This window comes from Pleurodeles waltl, chromosome 4_1 (assembly GCF_031143425.1).
Source record: "Pleurodeles waltl isolate 20211129_DDA chromosome 4_1, aPleWal1.hap1.20221129, whole genome shotgun sequence".
Taxonomy (NCBI): domain Eukaryota; kingdom Metazoa; phylum Chordata; class Amphibia; order Caudata; family Salamandridae; genus Pleurodeles; species Pleurodeles waltl.
In genome coordinates, this window is record NC_090442.1 from 586,283,252 (window position 1) to 586,308,434 (window position 25,183).

General features: G+C 46.5%; 1 protein-coding gene across 1 annotated transcript in view; it reads right to left on the minus strand.

The window, feature by feature from the left end:
- EEA1 (early endosome antigen 1) overlaps positions 1 to 25,183 on the minus strand; it is a 497,109-nt gene that overhangs the window by 79,188 nt on the left and 392,738 nt on the right. The window contains exon 26 of the mRNA XM_069228969.1: positions 1,681 to 1,919. Within this exon, the coding sequence (XP_069085070.1) occupies positions 1,681 to 1,919 (239 nt within the window). The remainder of the gene's footprint in view (positions 1 to 1,680; positions 1,920 to 25,183) is intronic.

The window sequence follows — 25,183 nt, forward strand, 5'->3', positions numbered from 1 at the left end:
TCACAGCATACAGCTGCTGTATGCTGTGATAGTAGAAATCAAAATGTGAATGACAAGTCAACTTATAGCATCTACGATTTTTCTGGAAAAAGTCTGGCAAAAAAGTTAAAGCTCTTTAAAAGGACAGACTTAAAAACATGAGGGCATCTGGGACAGATCCGATGTGCTCAGCACCAGTAAGTATTTCACAGGACCAGCTCAGAGGTCCCGGTTTCTCTTTATTTTATACAGGTGGCTGCGGAATTCAAGCTTGGCTGTGCCAATCAAACAAAATGTATGCACAAGGCAGAAATTCCTCAAACACCCCTCTGGCCCACCACTGTGCCAAGTAGGAAAACAGCAGCAACCATTGACAGCCCAAGATAGAGAACAAATGGCAGAGAGGCAAACCAAACCAGTTCTGCAACCACACTAATCAACCCTCCCCTGGAATCCACTAAGATTCCTAGAGATCTCCTTATGATATCTCCAACTGGTGGAGTTGGCACTGCCAATCCTGTTAACAGTGTAGTAGGCTAGGAAGAACACTGTCTAGAAACCGGCTACATAATCACACAAACATCTTCACATACACCTAGATGAGGGTAGCAAGATCAAATGTATCAAACTCCTGAGACATAGTTTTCAGTCCAGCCATGGGTGTTCATACTTTGTAGAAGGGAGTTACAATCGACAATCTTTTAAGGGATGATGCTTTGAGTACATAGTAATGTGGGCACAGCAATCTGCCAAATGAGATTCACTTAAAAGGTGCAATATGGAAAGGCATGAAGCATTGTTTACATTGGTTTAAAAGATACACGTGGAACACCGCAGTCTTTATGTTGCCCCCAGTTCTAGGTTTCACAACACAATCTCAAAGGCTCTGCCTGTGCAGAAAAACATTCATGAAGTCTTGAACGTCACTGGAGCCTTTACTTACACCTTTAGAAAAGAGTTGCCAAATATCCAAAAACAGGATCTGTGAAGATGATTACATAGCTTCCCCTAATGACCATGCCTAATTGGTATTATTATAATCTATCACAAAGTAACTGGAGTAAATGCATTCAATGTTTTTCTTGAACCCAGATGATTAATCGCCATAACTAACATTTACCCACTTGATTATTCATTAACCTTGGGTTCCAGAGCAGCATGCTACTCGCCATAAAGCGCTTCAATGTCTCATCAGGAGTATTAAGCTCTATATAAATAAAATTACTGGGAAAACGTGTTTTAGTGAACTCTGCATTCCTTGAAGCAGAGCACAGATAACATAAGCCAAAGTACTAAAATGTCTGATTTTAAGAAATGGAAATAAACACTAACAAGAAACGTATGTATCAGGCAGCAAAAAAAGGAGGAGCAACAAGATCTTTAAAGGGTGGGGGCTAATTTAAAGATTCAGGACAGGATCTTGAAACCTGTGGTGGCATGAAAACATAACTTCTTGGTAAGAGATGTCCCGGGAATGTACTGAAGGGGACAACAAAGCTAATTGCATCTTTTGTGTTTTTTTCCTGTATGCACAATATTTGAATGTAAAACAGTTTAGTGTGTGGTAGATGCAGATAGAGTAGCTGATTAAGGTAAAATTTGTACACAAACTAAGAAAATGAAAGCCACAAACTATTAGTGTATGAGGGATAGTACTACATAAAGCTTTATGAAAAAATGCCTTTGTGAAAATACATTTACCTCTCTAGCAGTGCTCGTCTGTCATCTTGATTATTTTGTACAGTGGCTTCCAGCACAGCGATTTCCCCACGCAGATCATCAGACTGTTTTTCCATTTCACTAACTCTCCGCTGGCTGCTCTGCCATTCTTTCTTCAGAGTTGCTAGGTTTTCATTTAAAGCTGTAGTTTGCATGACAAGTTTGGCTACTTGGTCCTCATGGTTCTTCATTTTCTCTTCTTTTTCTTTTACTTCAGCAGACTGCAAAACAGTTGTGAAAATAAAACACTGGTACATGACATTTATGCATCTCCTACATGGCAATCAAACATCTCTCTTTAATCAGAATTCAATAAAAACAGATAAAATGCTTCACATTTCTAAATCACAAATCTTACACGTACAAGCAAAAATTGATATTATACTAAAGACAGGGTCCAATGACTGTGCCTCATGAGGTAATTTTTAGGTCTAGCCTAGAGACAGCTTTAACTGCACTAGGTATGCCCATACATGGGTGAATGTTTGATTGGTTCTGCATTCTGTCCATCATTTGTGTGCTTTCAATTTAATACAGTTGGTGTGCTGCATAAATACTTTGCACATTGCCTTTAAGTTAAGCCTGACTGCTTTTGTGCCAACCACAGGTTAATTTCGTGGTTCACCTTGACAGGGATTGTGGCTGTTACTTGAGCAGGGTTAACACCTCACTCAACCAACAACCCACAAATAAATATATATATATATATCTATAATTCACATGCCATAAGGCAATAAGTCATTATACTTCATCCACTGGATATCTTGCACTGTTATTGACTGCATTGTTCCTAATTACTGTACAGGGCCACCAAAGGTAGAGTGCACTTCAGTGCCAGAGTGTCTGGGCCCCTCCTTATATATCTGCTGTAGTTATGTTGTTTAGTTATGCATGTCACATGATATATATAAAAAAGAGATTAAAAAACATTGCATGCTTACCTATTTGACACCTACCGGCTTTGCAAATGTAGGTTAGAGTAGGTGCTTTGCACTGGTGTGCACAAGTGCTTCACTTGGGTCCCAACTTGTTCTTAACTTTGTACTTAAGTTACATGGAACTTAAGTTACTGGTGGCAGTAATCACTTATGACCTCCAATGTCCTTCCATATGCAGAAGAACTCAACTGATATAACTTAAAGAACAAGTTACTTACCTTCGGTAACAAATTATCTGGTACAGACATATTCTTCTTGCAGATTCCTTACCTTAAAATTTCCCCCAGGCATCAGTTTGGATCTGGAGATTCTTCCTCGAGCAGTACCCCTGCACGCCGTTAAGTGGCATTGGTCGACTCCAAGTCCGTCGCTGGCGTCGTGGTCGCTGGATACGATGTCACGTGTTGTATATAGCCATCACCCGGGTGCGCTGACATCAGTTTCTATTCATGCCATGAAGAACACTGACCCTAGTGCACCACAACTAGGGCCCCGAAAGAGAAGTCCCTGTTCCTAAAAATCAGTTCGCAGAATGGGGAGGATCGGTAAGGAATCTACAACTAGAATATGTCTCTACCAGATCATTTGTTACCGAAGGTAAATAACTTGTTCATCTGATAGAGATTTCTAGTCGCGGATTCCTTACCTTAGAATAGATACTCAAGAAATACCATTCCTAGAAGTGGGTCTGCGAACCAAGATCATACTAGGAAGCCCTGCAGGACCAAACGGGCAAAGTACTGGTCCCTTCGGACCAGACTGTCCATGCAGCAGTGTTTGGTGAACGTGTGTAATGATGCTCACGTTGCTGCCTGCCAGATGTCCAGAACTGGAACTCCGCTTGCTAACGCAGTGGTTGCACCTGTTGCTCTAGTGGGGGGGTGGAATGCAAACCCTTTGGGGGTTGCTTCTTAGCCAATGCTTAGCACATTTTAATACAGAGAACAACCCATCTAGATATGGTTCTCTTCTGCACTGCTCAACCTTTCTTCACACTCACATAACCTACAGAGAGTTGATCATCCACCAGGAACTCTTTAGTACAATCAAGAACAAAAAACGAAGCCCTGGTATGAAGCACCATCTTGTGAGGATGGATAGAAATGAAAGGTGGCTTTGATGAAAGGGCCTGCAGCTCACTCACTCTACGGGCAGAAGTGATGGCGACCAGGAAGGCTGTCTTTAGAGTAAGAAGCCGAAATTAACAGTTATGAAGTGGCTTGAAAGGAGCACAGATCAGGAAAGTAAGAATCAAGTTCAAATCTCAATTGGGCTTTATGAATGGAGAAGGAGGAAACATATAGGTATCTTCAGGAATCTACCAACAATAGGAGTTTTAAACAAAGAGGATTAGTCAGGTATTCTCAGGAAAGACGAGATGGCAGACAAATAACTCTTGAGGGTGCCCAGAGCAGAGTCCTGCTGGGCTAGAGAACAAACAAACAAAAAGACCTCAGAAAGAGGGGCAGAGAGGGAGTTAACAAACTTATTTGTACACCATGCCACACATTTGTTCAAATGACAGGTGTAGACCATTTTGGTGGAGGGATGCCTGGCTGCCATGATAACATTACAGACTTCGGGTGGAAGGTCAAAAGCTGTCAACTGCTGCCGCTCAATCTCCATGGAGGAAGTTGAAAACTGGACATGTTCGGGTGGAGAACCGTTTCCTGCTGCTGCAACAGAAGATCCTCCCAAAGGGGCAGTCTGATTGGGGTTTCAATGGCCATGCTCAAGAGCTTTGCGCCCAGTCCGGAACCACAATAACTTGGGCCCGGCCATTCTTGATCTTCTTGAGAACTCACGGCAGAAGTGGTATTAGCGGAAAGGAGGCCTGAGTTCCACTCAAGACATAAAGCGCCACTGAGCGAGTGCGGCCTTGAAAACTCCAACCTGCAAAACAGCTGACATTGCATGTTCTCTGCAGAGACGAACAGATCTAACCAAAGCTCTCCCCATTGCTGAAAGAGACCTTGCGCAACCTCTGGATGGAGAAGCCATTCGTGATTGACTAGGCATTGATGGCTGAGTTTGTCCTCTCTGGTGTTCAGAGAACCCTGCCAGATATTGAACCACCTGGGATATGCCCTGATGTTCCAGTAATGCCCAGAGGCACACACAGCCTCCTGACAAAGGGTACACAACCCCACCCAGCCCTGTTTGTTGCAGTACCACATGGCGGTTCCCTCCGAGATCTGAACCACTTCGGACAGATTTCCCTGATGCTGTGCCCAATGGAACTTCAGGTGCCACTGCAGAGCCAGCATATGCCACCTGACATGTGTCACCAGAAGGATGCAGGAGCCCATGAGGCCCAGCAGCCTCAGAGTAATTTCCACCGAAATTCAGGATGGAGGATAAAACATCGGTATCATAGCCTGAATATCCTAGACCTGCCGCTCGGGTGGCTAAGCTGAAAAATTGCAGTTTGTCCACGTAGGGAAATGGCTCCTTGTTGCAGTTACCCCTCCACTTTTTGCCTGATATGGATCCTGACTTGACAGAGTGTGCTGGGTCCCTGCTAACCAGGTCCTAGCACCAGTTTTCTTTCCCTAGAAATGTACCATTGTTTCCACAATTGGCACACAGATAAGTCCCTTGTAAAAGGTACCAGTATTACCAAGGGCCAGGTGACCAGGGAAGGTCCCTAAGGGTTGCAGCTTGTGTTGTGCCACCCTAAGTGACCCCTCACCTAACACATGCACACTGCCATTGTAGATTGTGTGTGTCGCTGGGGAGAAAAAGGCAAAGTCGACATGGCATCCCCTCAGGGTGTCATGCCCACAAAACACTGCCTGTGGCATAGGTAAGTCACCCCTCTAGCAGGCCTTAAAGCCCTTAGGCAGGGTGTACTATACCACAGGTGAGGGCATGGCTGCATGAGCAATGCCCCTACAGTGTCTAAGTCCATTCTTAGACATTGTAAGTACAGTGTGGCCATATTAAGTATATGGTCTGGGAGTTTGTCAAAACAAACTCTGCAGTTCCATCTTGGCTACACTTAATACTGGGAAGTTTTCTCAGAATAATAAGCCCACACTGATGCCAGTGTTGGATTTATTACAAAATGCACACAGAGGGCATCTTGGAGATGCCTCCTGTATTTCACCTAATCCTTCAGTGCAGGACTGACCGGTCTGTGCCAGCCTGCCACTGAGAGGTGAGTTTCTGACCCCCTGGGGTGAAAGCCTTTGTGCTCTCTGGGGCCAGAAACATAGCCTGCACTGGGTGGAGGTGCTTCACACCTCCCCCCTACAGGAACTGTAAAACCTGGAAGTGAGCCTCAAAGGCTCAGGCCTGGTGTTACAATGCCCTCAGGGTACTCCAGCTGTTGGAAATGCACGCCCCCTGGACGAGACCCCACCTTTGGCGGCAAGACCAGAGGGATAATGAGAAAAACAAGGAGGGGTCACCCCCTCAGCCAGGCCCAGCCCTAAGGTGACCAGAGCTGAAGTGACTCCCTCCTTGAGAAATCCTCCATCTTGCTTTGGAAGATTAGGATCAATAGGGACAGGGATGTGCTCCCCTCCCCAGAGGGAGTGGGCACAAGGAGGGTGTAGCCACCCTCAGGACAGTAGCCATTGGCTACTGCCCTCTAACCCCAACACACCCCTAAATTTAGTATTTAGGGGCGACCCTGAACTCAGCTCTTCAGATTCCTGACGACCTACAAAGAAGAAGGACAACTGACCTAAAAAACCCCAGCAGAGAAGAAGGAAGACGACAACTGCTTTGGCCCCAGGCATACCGGCCTGTCTCCTACTTCAGAGAACCTGCACCACATCGACGGACCAGCGACCTCTGCCGACTCAGCGGAGTGCCCTGCACCCAAGAAGGATCAAGAACTCCTGTGGACAGCGGACCTGTCCAACCAAGAAAGAAGAAATCATCTTTAAAGGGACTTCCACCTCATTCCAGAAGCGTAAGTCCCAAACACTCTGCACCTGACGCCCCCCGGCCCGTGTCCAGAGAAACCAATTATCCTCAGAGAATCCCCAGGCAACTCCAACAACGTGTCCACCCTGGGCTGACCGCCCTGCACCCTCACGATGACGCCTGCAGAGGGAATCCCAAGGACCCCCCTGACCGCGACAGCCTGGGACAAAGATATCCGATGCCTGGAAGAAGCACTGCACCCGCAGCCCCGAAGCTCGTGAGAAACCGACCACCGGTGCAGCAACGACTAGCAGGCGGCCCTCACCCTTGCCCAGTCGGTGGCTTGCCCGAGAGGACCCCTGTGCCCTGCCTGCAGCGCCTAAGTGACCCCCAGGTCCCTCCATATAGTTCTATTGAGAACCTGAAGCCCTGTTGGCACACTGCACCCGTCAGCCCCCGTGCCACTGAGGGTGTGGTTTTTGGGCCTACTTGGGACCCCTCCAGTACTCCTCCAAACCCCCCTGGTCTGCACTCCAAGAACACGGGTACTTACCTGCCAGCAGACTGGAACCGGAGTACCCCCTATCTCCATTGGTGTGATTGTTATTTTGGCTCCTGTTTGACCTCTGCACCTGACCAGCCCTGTGTTGCTGGGTGTTTGGGGCTGCCTTGTACCCCCAACGGTGGACTACCAATACCCAGGAGATTGAACCTGTAAGTGTTGTACTTACCTCTGAAGGTATACTGTACTTACCTCCCCCAGGAACTGTTGAAAATTGCACTGTGTCCACTTTCAAAATAGCTTTTTGCCATTTTAATGAAAACTGTGCACATTATTGAATCTATGGGCAAGGCAGATAGAACCTGAGCCAGAGTAAGTATTTTGAAATTCTCCTTTCTGAGGAAGAGTATGAGGGACCGGAGTGTAGGAAAGTACCCTTTTTTGGCATGGGTACCCCCACTTTTTGTCTATCATCAGTATGCTTGGACTGTTTTCACTGGGATCCTGCTAAACAGGACCCCAGTGATTGTGATCCCTCCCCTAAATGTGGTTGCTTAGGACTTTGCCCACCCCACAATTGGCAGACTGGTGCTCCCATATAACTCCCTAGTATATGATACTTAGTTACCCAGGGCAATGGAGCATCAGGGGTTCCCCATTGGCTGCAGCATGTATTATGCCACCCATGGGAGTCCATGTAAAATGTGTCTGTATGCATGCCAATGCAGCCTGCGTAAAAAGATGAATGCACCCTTTCACCACAGGTGACTGCACCAGGTAACCATAAGTCATCCCTATGGTAGGCCCTCCTAGCGCAGAAGACTGGGTGCAGATACCTGTGTGTGAGGCCCCCCCTGCATTAGCAGAGGTGCCCCTACGAACTCCAGTTCCATTACACTGGACTTCGTAAGTGCGGGGAAGCCATTTTACCCCTGTACTGGACATAGGTCACCACCTATGTCCAGCTATATAATGGTAACTCCGAACCTGCGCATGTTTGGCATCAAGAATATTGGAATCATACCCCCGATACTGTTGCCAGTATTGGTTGGCTGATTCCATGACTTCTGGGGGCTCCTTGGAGAATCCCCAGTATTGCTCCTACCAATCTTCTGGGATTTTCCGGGCATCCCGCACTGTGGCCACCCTATAGATGTGGTTCTGCTCTCCTGCAGCTTGACCAGTTCAAGCAGTGGAAGGCAGAACAAAGGCTTTCCTGTAGGAGAGGGAGGCAAATAGGTGTTACAAGGCTTTGGAGGGGTAGCCTCCCAAAACCACCACCTGTGATGCAGGATCCACACAGTTCCGGAGCAGAGCAGATCCACGCAGCCAGTTTTTGTTGTAGTTGGTGCCTGCAGATGCAGGGGAGTGACTCCTTCACTCCAAGGGAGATTCCTTCTTACATCTTGGTGCAGACTGGAGTCTTGTCGACCTCAGAGGATGCACAGCCGGGAAAATGTTGCAGTTGCTGGAAGGAGCTGGAGAAACAATGTTGCAAAGCAGAGTCATTGCTTACGTTGTAGATTGTTGGTTCCTGAAGAGGCCAGTTGCAGTTCAAGTGGCCAGAAGATGAAGAAAATGATGCCGGGTGGAATCGTACAAGCCAAATCTGAGGACCCACCCAAGAGGGAGACCATAAATAGCCCTGGAAGGGGGATTGGTCACCTACCCAGGTGATCACCTATCAGGAGGGGGCCTGACATCACCTGCCTGACCTGGCCACTCAGTTGCTCTCCTGTGTTTTCCTGCTTGTGAAGTGTCTTCAAGGGCTTGGACTGAGCTTGCCCCCTGTTCTGAAGTCTCAGGGTCATCCAAAACTTCCTCTGCCAGCACCTGGACTCTTGTTGAGACTTCTACCCTGCCAAGTGGTGCCTAATCCAATCCCTGGACCCTTGAAAGGAGAGGTTGGTGGAACCAAGACTGAAATTCACGCACAAGTCGTACGGGAGGAAAATTGACACAGCACCGGATTACCAGCTGAAGAATCTACTCATCACCTGCATCATGGCTGGAAAAATCAACGCAACACTGCTAACGGCTGCCAAAATCTACACATCCCCCACGCAGAACGTCTCTTCACCACCTTACGCCGGAATTTTGCGTGCATCATTGCTGGGCATCAAAATCATCATGAACCTGTGCGGACCCGAGGTTGCCTGTCCTAAAATCAATGCGTCGCTCTTCTGCAGGAGAGAAAAATGACAAACTGGCTACCAGACCGGAGAAGAAACAACACACGGCCTCACTTGCAAGGAATGAATCGAAGCATCGCTGACTTTTCCGATGCACGCTCGCCGTTGCAGCTTTATTTTTGATGCAAACCAGATACTTGTGTAAAAACAATGTATGCATTGATTTCTATGGATTAAGACTCTTTTTAATAAAAAAATGTGCTTGTGTATGTTGGTTTTATTGTGTTTTGGTCTTGTTTGATTTAGATAAATATTGGCTATATTTCTAAACTAATGTTGTGTCACTTTGTGGGGTTTTCACTGCTACTGTGTGTGTTGGTACAAATATTTCACACATTGCTTTTGAGATAAGCCTGACTGCTTGTGCCCAGCTACCATAGGGGTGAGCAGGGGTTGTTTTAGGAGTGTGGCTCCCTTGCAATGACTAGAGTGAGGGTCCCTGCTTGGAAAGAGTGCAAACTGACTGCCACACATTAGCTCCCCTGGCCAAGAGATACATAACCTCCTCGCAAAGAAGTGGCATGTGATCCGATCAGAGGAAGGTGGCATGGATGGAGAGGTAGTCTTGAAGGGGACGGAATAGCCCCTTCAGACGATTTGCAAAACCCACTGGTCTGACGTGATGGATTCCCAGCGGGGCAGGTGAGGGCGAATTCCGCATCCAACTGACCCCTGATGGGGAAGCGTCAGACCAGGAAGGTTCGGAGGCTGCAGCGGGGACTTGTGCCGACCGCTGGCTCCCCTGATTCACTTGAACTTTGGATTGCACGTCCTCGGATACGCAGAGGCTGGCCAGCATGCGCGGCACAGTGGCTGTAGGGAAAGGGAGGTGGTGGGGCGCCCTTTCTATTGCCACTAAAGGGACGAAAATCAGACTGAGGGGAGCAATGGGCAGCGGCGGGGCACAAGGACCGAGCCGTAGCCCTGGACTCCTTAAAGCACTACAGCGCTGAGTCTGCTTTGTCTCTGAAGAGAATGGTGCCATCAAACGACATGTCCATAAGTGCAGCTTGGACCCACCCTCAACTAAGCATGGAGCCTCAAGGCCACCGTCGATGGAACAGATCTACCAAGTTAGTCAGTCGTATCCAGTCCACATCATATTGTGAACTTAGCTGCGCCTCTCCCATCCACAACAGGTCGAGAGAGAATGGCTCGGTCCTTCTTCGGGACCTGTGGCAGCACCTGTGCAACCATGTCCCTTAAAGTACGTGAGTGGGCCCAAGATGCAAGCAGTGTTCATGGACCACAATGCAAACTGGAGGAAGAGAACATTTTCTTCCCAACATGGTCCAGTCTTTTGGATTCTGTATGCGGAGGTGCGGAAGGGAATGCGCCTTGTGATATAGAGGCCTGGATAAGCAAACTCAAAGGAGTGGGGTGTTGGGACAGGAACACTGGATCGTTAGGCCCAGGCCTATGGCGGCGGGCTCAAGTTAGGCTCAACAGCAGGAGTGCAGAACAGTGTCTGGGGTTGGCAGCAGCGAGGGCTTGCAGCCAGAGCCCGTAAGGCTACACAGGCAGAACTGGGAGATCCTCTGAGAAATCCCATGGGGTCATGGAACTAGCACTGGAATCGGTGAAGTTGCATGTACAAACCCCAGTCTCCATCTTCTGAGCTTTGTAAGTGCAGGGAAGCAACCTTAAGGTACTTAGTGGACGAGATGTCCAGCTACATAATGGTTTCACCAAACCTAGTCATGTTTGGTATCAAACATGTTGGAATCATGCAGCTACACCAAATCCAGTGCTAGTAGCATGATACCATATACTCTGGGGGCTGCTGGGGGACTCTCCCAAGTCTGCCTGTACAGACTGTACAGCCTTGCAGTGTCTGCATACCAACCCATGCTTCTGTCGACCCTAGACACTGCTCTGCCCTCCTGCTGTTGAGCCTAACTTGAGCAGGGGAAGGCAGAACAAAGGATTTCCTGTAGAGGAGAGGTGTTACCACCTCTCCTTTGGAAATAGATGTCTCTGAACTGTGGTGGGGGTGCCTCTGAGCGTCACCATACTGCTTTGAAGGGTACATTTGGTGCCCTCCTCTCTCCAGTGCAGGAGCCCCAGGCTCCAGCTCTGGCACAAAACCACACTAAGGACAGGGGAGTGACCACCTCCCTGTCCAGCTCCTCCCATAGGGGCAGGACTCCTCTGGGTGGTCTGGACTCTGTCCTATCTTTCCATAGGCCCTCTTCTTCTGGACCACTCCTTGGTTCCACTGCCCTGGTCCACAGGTTATGACAGCATCTGGACAACCGAGGCCCCCATTTACTTTAATGGGAAGCTCAGACAGAACTTCAACCCTATGCACCTGGGCTCCCTGGTGTAGGTACTCTGCTTCTCTGGGTAACCTTGGGTGGGGGCATTATTGAACCTTTCTTGTCCCAACTGATTTCCTCGGGGAAGGGTCGCAAAATATAAAAACCCCACCCGCAACTTCCTCATGTTATCCTATTGACACTGACCATGGGTTACAACTCTGCACAGAGGCGCCTGGGGAACCTAGCTACTTAACTTTGGTGTTTTAGTGCTTACCCAGTCTTAAGGGTCCTTGGGTGGTAGTCTTAGTAGTGACTTTCACTTTCCATTTTTTTAGTATATGGTCTCCCCGCCAGACCCCCAATTGGGGCCCATGTTATTTTATGCTTTTACTTACCTGTTTCTGAGTATATTTTTGTAAGTTAATATGCCTGGTTAGGAGATATACCAAAGTTAGTTCAGTGTTTGTGTTATAATAAATAAGACATGATTTTTTTTAACACTGGTGTGGTTCTTTCCCGTGGGTACGTCACCAACTGACCTGTGTGGTATCTGAAACTGTAGAACACCCTCCTGGATAAGCCTTAGATGCTCTCCACAGGTACCCTTTGAGAGTTCTGGTTTTCTAGAACCTCTTACACTATCACTAAGGTTTACCGGGACTCAGGACAGGGTTCCTCACTTACAAGTGTACACCATATACTGAGACAGCCTCCTACAATATGTTTCAAACCCAAGGACTTCATAATCAGATAAGTAGATTTACAAGCGTAAATATATTGCAGGTTCAAAAATCAACATAGTGCAATTTTTCAGTTCAGCAATGTGAACCTGTGGGAGGAAAACAAGAATGCAGTTTTGCAGGTAAATACACGACTTGCAAATCCAGTCTTCAGGGTGTTAGGTCAACATCAGGCAAGGTTCAAATCAGTACCAAGAGAGCGCACACAGCGGCGGCCATGTGCAGAGGTCAAATTCCAAGTTGGGAACCCAATGTTAACCAATGAAGACTGGGGGAGAACTAAGTTGCGCTCCTCATAGGTGAGTAAAGCTGTGTAAGGGGTCCATCTCCTGGGGTTAAGGTAAGCACAAGGGGGCCACAAGGCAGCACCAAACATACCCCCTCAACAGAACAGGGGCGGCCGGGTGCAGAGTGCCAACACAGCGTTGAGTGTCCAATGCAAAACAATGGGGGAGATTAGTTTTGGAAAAAGGCTGCAGGCTTGGATAAGGAGGCTGAACAAAGAAAACCCACAACTGCCCAGGTATCGTCTGATACTAGGGGACACAGGGACACAGACGATCCAGCTCCGCAAGACCCAGGTGCTCCAGGTGCAGGGGTGTCCTTTGGCATCGGGAACAGCTTACTGGGTAGGTTGCGGTCATGGGAAGTATTCGGTTTGAGGCTGCAGGCTTTGAGGCAGACTTGTCAGGGGTCAGCCCACAGTAGACTCGGACTCAGAATCGCAGTGGAACCTTCACAGAAGCGGTGGGCCACTTGGCCTCGGGCTTTGGGTGTCAGATGCAGAGGTGGATCCAGAGGTGGGTTCGCGGTCCCTCAGGGCAGAGTTCTTTTTCTTTTAAAGTTGGTTTCTTTTTAACAGGTCCACTGTTCTCGGGAGATCTTGATCTTTGTCGAAGGCAGGCAGTCCTCCCAAAGCTTTGGAGGTCGCTAGGCTGCAGGACAGGTCATCTTTTGGTGGAGGAAAGTGGAGGGCTGCAGACAGGCCGGTAGTGCTGGTGCCAAGTCAGTTGGTCTCCGCAGTCTTCTCTGCTGGTGTGACTCTGTAATATCCGGCTCTTCTTAGATCGTCAGGAATCTGAGTTCTAGCGTGCAGGGGTGCCACCTAAATACTGAATTTAGGGGCGTTACAAGGAGTGCTAGGTGGTAGCCAATGGGCTAATCACCTTTAAGGTGACTACATCCTTTTTATGACCACTTCCATTGGGAAGTGGGCATAACCCTAATCATAGTGACCTACATTTCTTCCAAACAAGATGGAAGAATTTAAAAGGTAGGGTCCGCTTCAGCTCTTCCACCTTAGGGGTGGGTTTGAGATGAAGTGGGCACACCTGCTAATCTGCCTAATTTTCCCACCAGTCCTGCCGCCAAAAGTGGGGTCAGGAACTGGGGGTTGGCCTTCTCCACCATTTGGAGAGACATGGGTCGCATTACAAAGGTCGCAAGGCCTTTGAAGCTCCCAGCACTGGAACATCCATCCTGCCTGGACGAGGTGTTAGAACCTCCATCCAGAGTAGACCTTTGTGCTGAGCCCTCAAGAGCATTGGCTCTCACCTCAGGGAGCCTGAAGTTTGTCTAAGGTGGCTGCACTGGTTTTGACCATTAAGTGTCCACGCTAGGATTTGGTAGGTTTTCAGGGGGCACCTTTAAGGTGCCCTCTGAGTGCATGTATTAATAAATCTCTATCTTCAATGAAGCCATGATGTAGCTGGGGAACTCCTAATGACCAGTGTCCAGCATATGTACTTAAAATGGCTTCCCTGTTCACTTACTATGTCTGAGAATTGACAAAGACATAGCAGGGGTAAATCTGCAGAGGCAGGTATGCCCACATGTAATATAATATATCTTGTCTTTAGAGTTGGAAGGCCTGCTAGAGAGGTGGCTTACATACACTGCATGCAGTGTAAAGGGGGAAGGTCACACAAGCTATGTGCCATGTCGTTTTCTCATTTTAGTTCTGCACCAAGATACGCAGCCTGCAAAAGCAGCACGGTGCACACTTAGTGAGACGTTCCCTGAGGGAGGCACAATTCGTGCTGCAGTCCTCAGGGGCCTTCCTTTAGTACCCCATGCCCTAGGTACCAGTGGTACCATTTACAAGGAACTTAGGGCCTGATTACGACTTCGGCGGAGAGGGTTAATCCGTCCCAAATGTAACGGATATCCCGCCCGTCCTATTACGAGTTCCATAGGATATAATGGACTCGTAATTCAGCAGGCGGGATATCCGTCACATTTGGGACGGATTACCCTCTCCGCCGAAGTCGTAATCAGGCCCTTAGTAGTAGCTAAAGATTTGCCAATTGGGAAAAACGACTGTGCAGTTTTGGGGGAAAGAGATCTGGCACTGGGGACCTGTTTAGCAGGGACCCAGAACACTTTCAGTCGATATTGCACTAATACCAGGCAGAAAAGTGTGTAAGTGGGGGGTGACCATGTCAAATTAGGCTCTTTTCTAGATTGGCCACATGAAAGAAGTTCAGAAAATCAGTTGGAAGGAGCAACAATAGGCATAGCCCAGGTCTACTCCAAAGAGACCATGAAAAAAGGTAAAGCATTTCTCTCAAAAATGAACATACTGAAATCTCTCAATTCAATTCAATTCTTCTTTAGAGGACCACCAAAATACAAACATGTTTCAAAGGGAGGATTACAATTATTGACAATCAAGCAGAGTTAAGCAAATTTTTATCTGAAATCAACGACTCTCAAATGGTCACCTGAGTCTTATTACTCGTGAACATCCTCAGATCCCATGATGCAATTGCTGCAACTGCTGTCTCCCGATTACCAATGTACTACTGGCACCAATTGCAAATTAATAGTTACTAAAAGATTAATTACCAATTGCTAATAACTAATTACTAATTGGGGGTTACAGGTCACAAATGACTAAATTAGTAGCTCAATTATTCTACTTGATACATAGTGATCTCCATCATTAGCGTACCAATAGTAATACTAACACCATATTACAACAGACCTCTTCAAAGATCATCACTGGGATCCTACAGAACTTCAGCCTTAACACAAACATGAAGTAACACTAAACCAAAATTAATCGAAATTAACAGATCCTAACCTCAAATCTGATAAGCATCAGAGTTCCTCCCCTTCTCACATTCTCCCAAAAGTTACGCACACTTATCTGCATCAATCAGACTTCGTCTCCTCAGTTGCCTACTTACGACTTAGACACAACCATTTCAGTGTGCAATGTGGTGTTGTTATATGTTGACTGTTGTTGATATCTGGAAAATACTAATATGCTTAGACTGGTATCTCCCCAACAAACTTACCTTATACTCGCTATCCAGTCATTTATAGCTTCTATAGCTTGCACAAGATATATACTCATGTATCTCTGCTTATGTTCACCTCTATAAGTTCATGTGCTCATAAACTCACGTGTTCATATATTCAAATGTTTTTCTTAAAGCAGCATGATATTCTTAACAATTAGAACATATATGGTGTAGACTTGCAGTCTTAATGTGCGTCACTCCTGGTCTCCAGTGTCTTACTGCATTCTTGGGTGTGAGTAGAGTGGGCAGGTGTCTTTCATATTTATTTTACTGGTCTGCTCTTTCTTTTATCTATTTATTTTCCCAATTCTCGTCCCTACCCACTTAACATCTCATGGACACCACAATTTCATTCTTTATGCAATCACTACCATTCGTCAACACACCTCACCAATGGAGTACTTAAGTAAATAAGGCACACATGCATTTTACCTCATACTTAACGCGCATACTCTGTACTCACAATCACAATGCAAAATATTAAATCATTATCTCTTAACAAAAAGGGCCTAAACTATTCTGTTAAAAGACAAAAAACCCTAGACTACTGCCACAAATTAAAAGGAGACATCATGCTGCTTCAAGAAACGGAAAGAGGAAGGCTATTTTATGACATAAAGGGTAGGTGAATGAGATTGTTCGTGCTCCAGCTATCAGAAAAAAAGAATAGGCTAGCAACACTCATATCAACAGAATCGGATGATAATGGGAGATGGCTACTTACTGTCTACATAAGGACATAGATTTACATGATATACATCCGACATCCAACAACCCTGAGTTTTGGATACAACTAACCAAATAGCTATCTCTGATCCCACATAAATCCAAACTAATTTTAGGGGGCAACTTTAATTTCCCCAGAGATGGAACTACTGATAGAATGTTCAAATATATATTCAAAACAAATAAGTCACACAAATAAATGTTAAACCTATATAAACTTAAAGCTATAGGGTGACTTGCTGACCCAATTGGGAAAGATTTTACATTCTTCTACCACCCCATAACTTGTTCTCAAACATAGACTACTTACTAGAGGATAAGGATGGTGTAGGCAACACATTCAACCCCACTATCAAACTGATCTTGATACCCAATCATGCTTCCTTAACTATCTCACACTCTCTCACAATATGCCTAGCCCACCCAAAATCGAGAGAATGAACACTATCCTTGCAGAAGGCCACAAATTTATAAAAGTATTTAATCAAGAAATTATGGGTTACATTTCTAAAAATTTGGATTCCTTCTCTAACCCACAAATTATTTGGGATGTCCTAAAAGCTACAATTCGCGGAACCATGATCCAAATTATGGCCAAAAAAAACAACTAGGACAGCATTAAAAATGAAATTTGCAGTGGACATCAAAAATACTTAAAAGAATCTCATTAGTAATCCATCAAAACAGACACTGGACACCAGTAAAACTCAAATATGAATTTAACATAACACTCAGAAACAGGCCCCACCTCCTCATCCAAAACGCACAAGGGCCTCAAGTACTGTGGTAGCAATAAATCTGGCAAACGTTTAGCTTCTTTTATGAAAGAAAACAATTCAAACCCCAAAAACCATTATCAGCAAGGAGGGGTAAACCTCCTCTAAAGAGTCATATAGTCTTTCATCTATTTACAAATTCTATTCTAGAGGCAATCATGTAAAATATGAAGAATGTGTACAGTATCTTAAAGGACAAGTTACTTACCTTTGGTAACGCTTTATCTGGTAGAGACAATATCTAGTCGCAAATTCCCTATGTTAGAATTTGCCCCCGGTGTCAGTCTGGATCCGGAGATTTTTCTTGAGCAGTACCCCTGCGTGCCGTTAGGTGGCGTTGATCGGCTCTGCGTCCATCAACAGCGTCGTCAGCATTGGATATGATGTTGTGGGTCCTATATAGGTGCCACCCTGTGGTGCTGACGTCAGTTTCTATAAACGACTTTCCATTCCAGAAGCGCAGAGCCATGAAGAACACTGATCACTAGTGCGTCAAAACTAGGGCCCTGGGAAGGGAATCCCTGTCCCTAGAAATCAGTTCTCAGTCCCTAGAAATCAGATGGGTCAGTGAGGAATCTGCAACTAAAGATTGTCTCTACCTGATAAGGCATTACATAAGGTAAGTAAATTGCCCATTTGATAGAGACAACTATTTGCAGGTTCTTTACCTTAGAATAGATACCCAAGCAATACCATCCCGGGAGGTGGGTCCACGAACCAAGATCACACCAGAAAGTCCTGCAGAACCAAACGGGCAAAGTACTTGTCCAGGCAGTAGTGTTTGGTAAGCATGTGCAGGGACGCCCATGTTGCTGCCTGACAGATGTCCAGGACTGGAACTCTGTGTGCTAATGCAGTAGTTTCAGCTTTAGTTCTGGTAGAATGAGCATGCAAGCCCTCAGGGGTTTGCTTCTCAGCCAATGAGTAGCATATTTTATTGCAGATTTCAGCCATCTGGAGATGGTTCTCCTCTGCATTGCCCGACCTTTCTTTGCACCCACATAACCAACAACGAGTTGATCATACACCCAGAACTCTTTGGTATGATCAAGGTAGAACACCAATGCTCTTTTTGGCTCGAGGTGGTGGAGTCTCTCCTCTTCTTTAGAAGGATGCGAGGGTGCGTAAAAAGTAGGCAAGGTGACAGACTGGCCTACATGGAAGGATGTAACCACTTTCAGGAGAAAGGAGTCAGGAGGAAGGAGAAAGCACACTTTGTCAGACTAGATGGAAACATAGGGTGCCTTAGGTGACAATGTGTATAGGTCACCCACTTGGTGGGCAGATGTAATGGCCACAAGGAAGGCTGTTTTCAGAGTGAGAAGCCCAAGAGGATAATTGTGGAGAGGCACGAAAGGAGCGCACATCAGGAATGTCAGAACCAAATTCAAATCTTATTCGGGCATAATTAATGGGAATGGAGGAAACATGTGAGTGAGGCCTTTAAGAAACCTATGTACAATAGGAGATTTAAACAAAAAAGGCTGATCAAGAAGTCGTAAAAAAGCAGAGATTGCAGACAAATAACCTTTGAGAGTGCCCAAAGCAGAGCCCTGCTGGGCCACCAAAAGTATGAACAAAAGAACCTGTGGGGTGGAGGGGTGCGAAATCATCAGTCTGTGCACCATACCACAAATTTCTTCCTACAGGCATATACCGTTTTGGAGGAGGGATTCCAGCTGCCAAGATAACGTTACAGACTTTGGACTGAAGGTCAAAAGCTGTAAACTGCTGCTCAATCTCCACACAAGAAGGCAGAGACTGGACAGGTTCGGGTAGCGAACCTTCCCCTGCTGCTGTGACAGAAGATCCTCCTGAAAGGGCAGTCTGATTGGAGGATAGATGGCCATGATCAATAGCTCGGGATACCAGACTCTCAGTGCCCAGTCCGGAGCCACAAGAATTACTCGGGCCTGGTTGTTCTTGATCTTCTCGAGAACTCTTAGCAGAAGTGGTATGGGCGGAAAGGCGTTCAAGAGGACTGAGCTCCACTCTAGATGAAAAGCATTGCCGATCCAGTGCTGCTCTGGAAACTCCAACGTGCAATACTGCTGATATTGTGCGTTCTCTGCGGAGATTAACAGATCTAACCAAGGCTCTCCCCACTTATAAAAGAGACCTTGCGCCACCTCCGGATGGAGATGCTATTTGTAATTGACTAAGTATTGGCGCTTGAATTTGTCTGCTACGACATGCAGAGATCCCATCAGATATTGAACTACCATGGATATGCTGTGCTGTTCCAGCCATGACCAGAGGCGCAGGGCCTCTTGACAAAGGGTCCACAACCCACTGTGCCCTGCTTGTTGCAGTACCACATAATGGTGGTGTTGTGAACACCTGCACTACCTTACCTTTGAGAAAGGGAAGAAATTATTTTAATGTCAGTATGACCGCCCGGAGCTCCAACAGTTTGATGTGTAGTCCAGTCTACGCCGCAGGCCAAATGCATCTGATCTCTGCCTCTCCCAGGTAGCCGCCCTGGCCGGACTGTTGGCTCCCTGATCCACAAGGACGGTCACATCCCCGGCCACACAGAGGCTGGGGAGTGTGCATGGCACAGTGGTTGGTTGTGGTGAAATGCCCCTTCCGTATCCACGATAGGGGCCAAAAACCGACTGAGGGGGTCGTGGGGTAGCTGTGAGGCCCAAGGACCTGGCCGTAGCATGAGAATCCTTGAAGCGTTCCCGAGCTAAGTCTGCTTTGTCTCCGAAGAGAAGGGTGCCATCAAAGGGCATGTCCAGAAGATTGACTTGGACATCCCCCGAAAAGCCAGATATCCTCAACCATGCGTGGTGCCTCAGGGCCACCGTCGATGCAACCGCTCTGCCCAGTGAGTCGGTTGTGTCCAGTCCACATTGGATCGTGAAGTTTGCTGTCTCTCTCTCATCAGCAACTGCTTGGGAAAGTACAGCCCAGGCCTCCTCCGCGACCTGTGGCAGCACTAGCACAACCATTTCCCACAGCGTGTGGGAGTAATGGCCCAAAAAAGCATGCGGTGTTCACAGACCATAATGTCTAGCAGGAAGAAGAAAACATTTTCTTCCCCAGTTGGTCCAGCCTCCTGGATTTATTATCAGGGGGTGAGGAAGGGAACGCGCCCTGGGATGTAGAGGCAGGAACGTTGGGAAAACAATCTTTCATAATGATTGGTCAGAAAAAGGCATAGCACTAATAAAGACTCTGGCACTCCTTCTGATTCCCTTTCCTTCTCAACCATTAAATGTAAATTTAAACTTAGCGACCTGGACTTTTTACTGATCATAGTCCTATGAACTAAACTCACATCTGATTGCAAACCGGACATGCTAGTGTCGCGTAGGTTTTCATTATCCTAATGAGACTACTGGATTTGGGCGGCAGAATCACTTGTATTGTGGGGGACTGAATCTAATCACACAGCAGGTGACACCTGTCGGCCTAATCCGGGTTTAGTTCCGGCTAACTAGCAGTACCCCCATCTACACCCAAGAGCATGGATGACTGGGCAACCGAGTGCATGACACAAATGACTCCTCAGGGTAATCGTGGTCACTCAGATCTCATCCGTTTCCCTCAGTTACATTAGTCTCACGTATGCAAGGACAATCAGAGGCAGAGTAAGGTTCAATAAGGTTTTATTGAAGCAACTGCATCTTAGACAATAAATCATGCACTGCAATAACTAGGATGATGAAGCATGACAGGATTAAAATTGACAAGGAGAGTAAAACACAAAAATAACACTACCATGTTGTCACTACGGTTTTTAAGAATAGTTCCTACCTAGGCTATGTCAGAGCACAGCATGTTAAGCTCTAATTCTGCCCTCCAGGTTCCCTTGGGAAGACATCATCTCTCATACCTGAGCAAGAGGCCAGTAGTCTACATATGCAGCTGCAGCGAAGCAATCAGCATACAGTCATGGTCATCTGGCTGGAATCTCCCTCTAACGTACATTGGTCAAAGTAGTGTTTTTATAATAAAACAACTGATGTTCCAAGAAAGGATCCCCACGTAAGAGTGTGTATGTTTCTGTGAACACTGGAGACAAAGCGTACCACTTTTGCGGGCAACCTATCTCACTGCAGCCTTGAGAAACCACAGAGTGAATGAAATGTCTTGTTTAAGAATGCAGTGCTGGCCTAGGCAAAGAACAGCTAGATAGAGAAAATAAAACAAGAGTGCAAATGTATTGTTAAAAATAATATAACTAAGCTAGAATAAAACATATCTAGGTTCAAGTGCACAGCAGCAGGCCTAGTTTTGCTAAAATAACGTATATAAAACTATAGCTAAAATGGCTACACAAACTAGCTACTCAATATAAATGTAACTCTAACGGACATGTACATCTAAAATATACTCATTTCTGACATCTAAAGCCTTGTGACTGTTAATCCCCATACAAGAGAAATCGAAATGGTTATCACCATCCCTCCCTGCTCACATACCAAAAGGGACAAAATATAATTCAATCTAATGAAAAGATCGACTCCCCCCCCCCCCCCGGAACAATGTAGATTCTGGACAGTTCTTATGTCAGACTGGGCTCCTGACAAGCTCCATAAACTAGGCTTAGTGGATTGCAATATTTGCAGGAACTGTAAAGACAGCATATGAAATCTTTAAAAAAAAATTAACTCTAGAATATAATATGATCAAAAATGTCTGGACTGGCATCAGCTCATCCATTCACAAAATACTAAACATTAAGGGGACACCTGATGCATCACCCTTGGCTTTTATCCCCCAGTGATCACTCACATCCTTCAGCAAAGTTACATTTTGCTTCTTCACATCATTATCACAATTGGTCCCAAATCCATCCTATCCAAATGGAAAGTCTTTAATCAATTATCGATACACACCTGGTGGGCTTGGACACAATTAATCAGAAGTGGCGACAATTCCCACAGCACATTTCTTCACCTAAGGATCCCAATGAAACACTAAAATTGGAGGAAGCTAGATGATTATATGTAATTTCACTAACTCCCATAACACCTCACCCACTTTGGCACTTGGACTCCCCACCACTTGACCAAATTTCTTACACCAATGCTCATCATTCTACAGCAAATCGATAAACTTACACAATAGTAACTAAATTAATAACTATGCCCATCCTAAGACACTGCTCTTGGGGATGTCCTTCCTTTTCCTTATTGTCCCCCCCTGTCATCTTACTTTCTATAACTTTAAAATCTCCTTTCTGATCTCTTTACATTCCCATCTCAATATCAATTTGGCTGTCACACGCACAATTGTAGTGGACAACATAGTACCCTATACTCAACTAAACAGTATGCTAATGTAAATATGGGACTACCTCCTATACATCTTTATGGACTATATTAGTGCTACCATGTCCCACTGCACTTTAGTAACTGTTGAAAATGTAATAAAACTAATTTTATAAAAAAAATAAAAATTAAATACAATAAATAAGGTCCAGGACACATACATGAAAAACTACCAGGAAGATGAAAATGTTTGGAAATTTTCAGAGTGCTCTTTCGGAACTTTTCACCGGTCCCTGGCTTGCAAAGAAGAGGAAGTGGCGAGCGGATTTGGTTGGTGGGGAACAGGTAGGACAGTTATGTTTGGAATGTATAGTGCCAATGGTCAGCTTACAGCAGTGCTGGAATTCAAGACTGGATTAGTGGAACCCACTTATAAAATACAAGAGGGTGGCAAGCATCTTCAAACTATCAACAGACATAGTAAGAATACAACAGTAGCTTTCCAAGTCTGTTACTTATTTGGGCTTTTTGTGTGTATCATTCTTCTCAGAGAGCAGCAGTCTTAAGGGAACTCAGTGTCAAGACTGTCAAGAGAGCTTGTGGTGCACCACAAAAATAGAATTGGACAAAGGTAAAGGTTGCTATTTACATGGACTGGTTTTGCAGCTTCATACTGGCCTCTCATGCAAAATTGTAAGAAGATGGCCTGGTGTGTGGTGAGCACCTATGGTGTTATCACCCTATATGAGGTCAAGGTATCCCCCATTAGTGAGATGTAGTCAGTGTCTGGGAAGCCAGGGCTCTCTAGAGGTAGCTGTGGATGAGCAGCTAAGACTTATCTAGGAGACATGCAAAGCGTATGCAATACCTCTACAGACACACAGCACTTACACACATGAAAGAACTAAACAGTTTTACAAAAATAAAAAACTTTTTTATGGTGGTAAATACTAAAACACTGTTTAGGCAATACTCCACTAGGAGGTGGGTAAACACACTATTACATACACATTAGAAGTCAGTAATTAGCATAGAAAGCAATAGCAAATAGGAAATAGTGAAGACCCTAGGGGGAGACCAAACCATGCACAAAGTGGAATGCAAGAAGCAGTCCCCCCACCCAAGGAAGTGGAATCTGTAGAGGGGAGCTGAAGGGGCTAGGAACCCCAAAAGGTAAGTACCAGCGTGCAGCCCCCCTCACCCCCCTAGGTGACCAGGAGAGAAGACGTATCTGTTTTTACCCAAACCTACAGGTAAACTTTGGAAAAGGACTGTGAAAGACCCAAGCAAGACTGGAAGAAACCAAAGGTGGATTCTGACAGAAGAGGACCTGCAAAAGAAGGGGGCCAAGCCCAGTTCGAGTTGGAGTGTCCAGTAGTGACATGAGCCACTATCTACCCTTTTCTGGAGATGCAGGACCAGGTCGACGGTGGAAACAAGGAGTCAGCTGTGCAGCACTGGAGCAGGCGAAGAGTTCCGTAAGTGATGCAGGCGATGTCCCATGACTGAAGAAGAGTAGCAGTCAGTCAGTGGGTTTGAAAAACCACCAACAAGCCCTGGCAAAGGCAAAAGTCATAGATGAAGAGTTGCAGAGCTGCCGGGAACTAGAAAGGTCCAGGGGGACTTAACCCAAGGCAGGGAATCCCAGGTGACCCTCTGCAGTGAGGAGAGTCGGAAGAGGAGGATGCAGCCCCACAGGCAACTTACAGGCGTTGCAGTGAGGCCCACTCAGCACACCAGGTGAGGAGTCCCACGTCGCTGGAGCAGCAGGCAGGAGACTGTGCTTTGTATGGAAGAGTGCTGGAGGCTGGGGCTACACAGAGCTTGAAGATCCCTTGGAAGAGGAACAAACAAGCCTTGGTAGTTGCAAGAGTCATGGTGCATAAGGGTACTGTCCTGCAAAGAGGGGCAAGAACTCGCCGTCTCCCAATTTGGAGGGCGGTTAGAGAGAGCTCCGAGGGGACCACTCCGGACCACCACTTGTGTTTCAGGACCGCCTTAACAAACCAGGAGGCGGCATCGCCATCCTTCACAGAGACACCATCAAGGTCACCACCAACACCCTCAACAACTCAGAACGCATGCACTTCCTCATCCACATCAACACCCCCACCACCCTCAGAGGCACACTCATATACAGACCCCCAGGACCACGCCCCCCTTCTGTGACACCATCGCTGACACCATCAGCACGCACGCTCTCACCTCCACAGACCACATACTCCTCGGCGACTTCAACTTCCACCTGGAAAACCCTCACGACCACAACTCCTCCTCCCTCCTGGACAACCTAACCAACCTGGGACTCAAACAACCGGTCACAGCCCCCACCCACTCGGCTGGACACACACTCAACGCAATTTTCACCTCAAGCCAACACGTCACCTACACCCACACCACCAAACTCCAATGGACGGACCACCATTGCGTCCACTTTTCCTACCACAAACCACCCACACACCACCACCAACACACCACCCCCTACCGCATGTGGGACAAGATCCCCACAGAGCGCCTGAACTCCCAACTGATACAACCCCCCCCCAACACCACCGAACCCAACACCGCTGCACACAACCTCAACAAATGGATCACCACCTGTGCAGACGCTCTTGCGCCCCTCAGAAAAAACATCACCACCCACAATATCAAGAACGCCCCATGGTTCACCACTGAACTCCACGAGTCGAAACCCAAATGCCGCAAAGCAGAGAAAACTTGGAGACAAGAACCCTCCAACACAAACTTCTCTGCCCTCAAAACCACCACACGCATCCACCACCAACTCATACGCACCACCAAAAGAGCACACTACAAGGAACGTATTGACAACTCCCAAAGCAGCAAAGAACTCTTTGCCATCATCAAAGAGCTCTCCAAACCCAAAGCCAGCAACCTAGACCCCACACATAGACAAACCCTCTGCAACTCCCTCTCAAAT